General features: G+C 34.0%; 1 protein-coding gene across 1 annotated transcript; it reads right to left on the bottom strand.

Annotated features, from left to right (window-relative positions):
- Positions 1–338: 338 nt before the first annotated feature.
- Positions 339–4,697, bottom strand: LOC101258713 (uncharacterized). The gene is made up of 7 exons (XM_004231865.5): positions 4,325–4,697; positions 4,033–4,176; positions 3,584–3,682; positions 2,426–2,502; positions 2,128–2,236; positions 1,713–2,041; positions 339–580 (listed from the first exon to the last, which is right to left on the bottom strand). Exons 1-7 carry the CDS (start codon positions 4,392–4,394, stop codon positions 488–490), a joined length of 921 nt encoding a protein of 306 aa, XP_004231913.1. The 5' UTR covers positions 4,395–4,697; the 3' UTR covers positions 339–487.
- Between the last annotated feature and the right edge of the window lie 2,570 nt (positions 4,698–7,267).

Below are 7,267 nucleotides of genomic sequence, written 5' to 3'. Positions count from 1 at the left end.
CTGGAATTATTTGTGTTTATTTTTATTTTGATTTAATTTGACGAGTATAATACATATTAGCTTATTAAACATTTTGAAATTAAGAAATAAGAATAAGCTTACCATTTTTTTAAAAAGATCTACATACTAATACCTATCTAACTAAATCTTTCATGACTAATATATGTGCATAATTAAATCTTATATAACTAATATTTGAATAACTAATAACTCATCCTACACTAAATTCTATCTAAACGAATACATCCATAACTCTAACCAAACAGCCCGAGTGTTGAGCCCATCAACATTATACAAGGTACTGCATAAACGGATAATCAACCTCTCCTCTGCACTCCTTGAAAAAAGTAAATTCACCACCAAGAGGAGAAAATAATCCTGTATAATTTCTGTACTGTTACATCTAGACGTGGAAATGTCAAAATCCCAAAATCAAGACCATAATTGTATGCAAGACTGCAATGAAAATGGAGCTTAATTACTATAGTCAATAATAGATAGAGAGTGTCCGATGGTGTTGAAGAGATGGGCATTGTATGCCAAAAGCCCATAACCAGAGATCCAGTTCAACACTCAACACCTGTATAGCAAAATGAGATGTCACATTTTTGTAAAAGTGGCATTCAAACAAAGTAAATTGGGAACTCACTTTAGAATACACATAGCACAGGAATAACAAGTTGATAAATATTAGAAAGGAAAAAATTCTACCAAATATCTTGCAAGGAACATAGCTTACATGTCAGACTAACAGTAACCACAGTAGCAGCCTTTATTTTTATTTTTGATGACAAGGGAAACCTACAGCCAGTACCCTTTAAGTGTGCACAGGGTAAAACCTCTACTCTTGTGCAATAGCTTGCAAATCACATAGAAGAGGTAACCCGCACTAGACAAGCCTAGTGTGACGAGCTTGACCCAGAAAACAAACCATTTGCTTTCGCTGGCAAGGGGTTTTGAACTTGAGACCTCCAACATGGAAGTCCCAAGCTCAAACCATTGGGCCACCCCGACAAGTGCAGCCTTTATTTATTTATTGCCAGCAATGAAATCAGGTATATAGATCTCAGCTCAGATATAACTTACCTTAACCATTGGACATGTAACTCACCTTTTTATAGTCTTGTATTTAACCTCAAGACATCAACATGATGTAAGAAAAAACTTAGCTGGCGCAATAACTATATATTTCTAACCTTAGCTAGAGTAGGCATGTTAGCTGCAATTTGATTGCCTGTTGCCTTTTGAAGGCTCACTTTTACGAATGTGTTTCTAACATTTCCATTTGATGATTTCTTGTTCCAATAGGTATAACTATATATTAGAAAGTAAAAAAAAAAAAGCATACAAGTTGACTTGTATGTTTTAAAATCGAAGAGTAGGCATCAAATATCTAAAACCAACACTCTAGATGGCCAGAATTTCAATTAATACCAGCCGATCAACTGTTAAAGCTAAAAGAATGATTTTCTATATTGTAGATTATTCTATTTCATGAAGTCATTTATCTGCAAACTTCGGGATATAACTGTTCTAGGGTGAAGTATATGAAATATTGCACGTTTCCTCATAGCCCTGTCAATAAGAGACGTCAAGCTTTACACATGCAAAAAAATGCATATTCATTCAACAAAATTGGCTGAGTATAAGTTAGCAATCACCAAATCTAACCACTAAAGAACATCAAAACAATGGAAATGAGCAAGACCAACCTGCTTCCCAGTCTTTTTACTGATCAACTCCTTTATTTTCTCCACAGCATAAACAGAGCAGGCTCGGAGTTCTACTTCCTCCTCACTGCCTGAGACAATTTCAGTATTTTTCTTGATAATATTATCCAGGGAAGAACGATATCTCAGCACTCCAAGTTGCTGAAGGACAGCTGGAACAATATAATCAGCAAATATGGTTATTGAGCTTATGTCTTCAAAATCACCGTATCCTTGACCCTTAAATGCACCCCACAAATCAGCAGCAAAAATTTGAGCTCTTTTATACAAGAAAATCTGGTGGCCTTTGTATACCGTGTGATCACGGAAGCCTGCAACAGTAAAATAAACAAGGATACATATTACATCTCATTGTTGGAAATATGATCAAATGTAACATGTAAAAGGATAACTATACCAGGGAAGTGGCGTGTCATAAGAGCTACAAGCTTTGCAGCAGAGTTGTCGCAGGACTCCACAAGTTTAGATGCCTTTCCCTCAAAGCTCCTCTCAAGCTCAAGCCCAACCTTAACCATTATTCCACAGAGCTATTAGCTCACTAACAAGCTTAAGAGATCACACATTATTATAAGTCACAGCAAATTACGACTTCTGAACATTAAGAGAATGCACATAATGCAAAAAAAAAATAATTATCACCTGCCGAAGCATTAAAAGAGTGCATAGAACACCAAATCAAGAATTAAGAAGTGTACCTCATGCAATAAGCGCACTCGTTCATCCTCCAAAGGCAATGGTCTTGACCAGTTCAACATTTTCCTTAATTGAGGACCTAAAAAATGGTGTTTGCAATGAGATTATCTTCAAACAAGTACAAAGGGAAAGGTTATAAGATTTCAGAACTCAAAACATTCAAGACATTTGTCAAACTATATAAATTGAACCCGTGAGTTGCTTAACATAAAGACTTGCTGAACACAAACATAACCAACGAAGATGCTTTCAAGGTAATGTTCTCCTCTAGCTACCCTTTGGGATGGCCCGTGGCCATGTGGTTTGGGCTTGGGACTTCCATGTTGGAGGTCTCAAGTTCGAAACCCCTTGCCAGCAAAAGCAAGGGGTTTCCCATCGAGCTTATCGCATCAGGCTTTTCTAATGCGGATTACTCTCCTGTGTGGTTTGCGAGCTATTGCACATGAGTAGGGGTTTTATTTTGTGTGCACCCGAAGAGTAGCAGCTGCAGGTTTCCCTTGTCATAAAAAAAATTATTCTGTTCTGGCCCTAATAGTTTATTAATCTCACGAGTCTTTATTGCTACATCAGTTATGATCCCTTTTATACTTTATTAATCTTATGTGTCTCTATTGCTGCATCAAATTTTAATTCTTTTCAATCTCCTGACTTAACCTTGAGACGTGGAATAAATTGCAATAGGAGTTAAATTCTAAAGATTTAAGAGAGTGAGTGTCATGCCAGAGATTCTAAACTAGGATTTATCACAATATTTTTTGTCGAATAATGAGCTACTTCAACAACAATAGAAAATTTTAACTAAAGGCTAAAAAATGATAACAAGTTTTGGATCTTGGATTACCTCACTTGTAATAGTTAAATGAGGACCTTAAAGTTAATGATCACAAAGGCATTCCCATAGATTGTAGTTAGTTGGATTGAAAGGGATTAAATTATAAGATGGGTATTCAAAAGAAAAAGTGGACATCATTCGCATTCTTAAGGGACCACTTTTATATACGAATTGAGAGACTGTTCAGTGAACATCACATAGCCCCCGAGTGCATCACTGGATGCCAACAGTCTCATGCCACTACTAGAAGGCTTTCCTCACGCAATGGGTGGAGTAGGCAAAGTAAAAAAAAAATCCAAAAGGCAGAGTCTCAAAGAAACCTGCTTACCAGTATATTTCTGTAGACGATCAGCATCAAATGCAGATTTGTCACTTTCAAGAGTAACCTTTAATCCGGATGCCAGATGATCATAACTCATCTCCTCATCTGCAATTAGATGCAAGTTAAAGGTCAATACACCAGAGCATATTTTCAAACAACTGAAATAAAAACTGCTATAAGAACCTTTAAATAAGCCCTAACAAGCATCATGAATACGGTTCTGTATTACAAATTTTCTTGATCAACATAAATGTGCGAGTTCAAGGATAAAAAGTTAGAAGATACTTCTGACATTTTGACCAAGTACAACACTGAAGTTTCCCAGCACTTATGTCATTCATTTATAAGAAATATAGCTTAAAGACAAATAATATTAAAGCAATTTCACAAGTTTAGCATCTGAATAATTTACAAGGCTGTTTACTGCTTCCTTAACGATAAACTTATTAAGGTACCTGGCCAGAAACAGAAATTCAATGTATCCAAGACCAACAAATACTGAACGGTGAGTGGCCCGTTATCAAAATAGTGAATCCCTTCAAAATCCCACTCCACTTTTGTTAATGAGTTCTTCATATTTTCAGCAACCTTCTCAATGCCTGCATATAACACATACCAAAATGTAATCTTATACTATCAAATACAAGCCAAATAACAGACTCTAAATAATTTGAGATTAAAAGAAAATTAGTAACGGAAGTGCATTGGATTAACGTAATGGGAAACACGGAGAGAATGCTGAGGGACCTGTGAAATCAACGGTGACATGAGAGGAGTGAGTAGCGACCCAAGCTGTGGTAGACCGAACTTCTTCCATGGCGGCCACCGGAGAAGATTAAAACCCTAGTAGTAGTTAAAAACAAGGGACATAAGAATAGAGGACTGTTTTTGCGCCTTCTCAAACCAACCGAAATTTCGCGCTCATGTTTCAAGCCTCCCACGTGAAGGCCGAAAAGTCTGGCTAATGATCTAGTATCACTAACCGCCTGGGTCCCTTGTCTATTTCACTCACCTTTTTTGTCACAATTTTCTTACCGTCATAAAATCAAGTTTAACTATAAAGAGAGAGAAAACAAGACATGGAGATGGACAAAGAGAACTTTTCTTGAGCAAAGTGCGTATTTCAAATAGTGAGTGATATTTTTATTTATAGTGTTAGAGATATTATTTTTAAAAGTTATAAATTGGTGGATATATATTATTCAAATAGTTTTATTATCGTAGAAACATGTATACATGAATACAATTAAATCTTGAGTATATCTAAAAGACAATCCACACAATTCAATAGATTTATAACACTCCTCCTTGAATGTCCATAGATAATGTATCTAGATTGTTAAAACCTTACAAGAAAAAAAATGGGAAAAAATTCTATTGAAAAAAAAATGGGAACACATATCTTTTTATACGTACTATTTGTTGTCTCATTAAAAACCTTGTCATGAAAACTTAGTGGGACAAAACCCCGATCAATAAAAAAAGAGTACAACGTTTATTATACTCCCCTTGATCAAAATATCACTTAATTTCTTGCAATGACGTCATCAAATATTATAGACTAGCTTCTCAATTATTAATATTGACAGTATCTTTGTCATTAAATCACATTCACGAAGATGTTGTATAGTTAAACTCATTTCAATATATCATTTTTTTGATTTGATGAATATAACGAGACTTTGAGCTTTATTCGAATACATTATTGAATATCATTCCATTCGTCATGACCTTGTTGTTACAAGTAAATTGCTCGTTCAACTTGTTCACAACAATAATCATTTTGTGGACACTTTCATTTACTGTTGATTATTTTCATACATTATGGTTGATATATCATCCTGAATATGGTGTGTCATTGATCATAATTATACGCACTTTCGACTTGCTTCATGAAGGACTTTTATTTCTACATAGTTTGAAGAAGTGATCATCCACATTTGCTTCATTAATGGCCAAGATATTATTGTGCCTCTACATGCAAACAAATAGCGTGCTTGAGATTTAGCTTTATGCGGATTAGATAAATATTTTGCATATGCGAAACCAATCAATTTTGTTTTGGGTTCCTCAAAATAGAATAAACCAATAACTATGATCCTTCGAAGATATTCAATCATGTGCTTAACACTATTTCAATATCTTTTTATTGGGGATGAACTGAATCTTGCCAGTAAATTTACTGCAAAATAAATATTTAATCGATTATTCTTAGCAAGATGTATTAGTGCCCTGATTACACTAAAATATAGAGTTTCATCACCAAAAAACATTTCATCTTTCTTTGAGATCAAACTGAATCATCATTTATATCAAGTGATCTCATAATCATTGGGGTACTCAATGAATGTAATTTATCCATATAAAAATCTCATCAAAATCTTTCTTTGTATGTTGATTGATGGACAAATATTTTATTTGTCAAATTATCAATTTATAGGTCAAGACAACATTCTGTCTTACCAAAAGCTTTTCACGTTTTCGAACACTCAACAGCTTTAGAAAGCTCTTGAAGAGTGCTAATGATGTTCAAATCATCAACATACACAACTATAACACAGATTTAGATCCTAATCATTTCATAAAAATTCAAGGACAATTAGATCATTCCTCTTGTACTATTTTCTTCCTTGACTATTTCAATCTATATAAGGATTCTTGAAGCTTTATAGAAAATGTTTTTTTCAAACTCTCATATGCTTCAGACACCTCGATTACTTCAAAAATTTTAACCTTCATCGTCTAACTAGACATGACAATTATTCAGTATATGCATTCAAGTTTTAGATATGTCGCTAAATCAAAACAAACCTCATTGCGTCCACCATAGGAGCAAACTTCTCCAATAATGTCAGGACTTTTGCGAAAAACATTTATGCCCCAAGGCATCAATAGTACTTTATATTTACGGTTATACTATCGCATAATTATTTATTTGTACCCCAGTGACATTATACCACGATTTATGGACTATCAATTCCAACATCACTTTTCTAAGTGAAACAAAATATACTTGAATTATGCATTTTACTTGGCTAATCATTTATTTGTCTGCAATCTATGATAGATTTGAATTCAAGATCCTCGCCACAAATTATATCATTGAGCTCACTTCATATCAAAGATACCGTTGACGGTAATTTGATATCTCCAACAAGACATAATTTATTGAGATCTCTTCATTTTTTCAGGTACCCATACCTCTTTTGAGGTTTTATAAATTGTTATGTCAATGTACTCTTTTATAGCACTTGCCTCATTATCATGACCATATTGATTATTTGCTCCTTCCTTCTTCAAGAAATTTTATATTTGGAACCGATTGGTATATTACGCTTCCGGCGTATCATAGACTATGTTCTTCAAGGACTTCAAATTAAAGCTTTTACAGCTGAATTATATCATCTGGTCAGTACATTCATCTAGCAATTGTTTTGAATATTATACAAATGAATTATCTCTTGAACTTTAAGTTCACATAATTATTTAACGAGGATTTAGATAATTCATAATTAAACTCACACGTAATTTTCAGCTGTCAAAATCATCTCTCCCCCTCATGTTACAAAATCTAACATTCATTCCAATTTTATTCAGGAATTCATTTTTATGCGTGGTGGAGCAATTAAAATCATAACCGCACATTTAATATTTTAGATGAAAATTATTTAATTTTTGACTTGAATCAAC

The sequence above is a fragment of the Solanum lycopersicum genome, chromosome 2, assembly GCF_036512215.1.
Source record: "Solanum lycopersicum chromosome 2, SLM_r2.1".
In the NCBI taxonomy this organism is placed as follows: domain Eukaryota; kingdom Viridiplantae; phylum Streptophyta; class Magnoliopsida; order Solanales; family Solanaceae; genus Solanum; species Solanum lycopersicum.
This window is presented reverse-complemented; position numbering and strand designations above follow the sequence as displayed.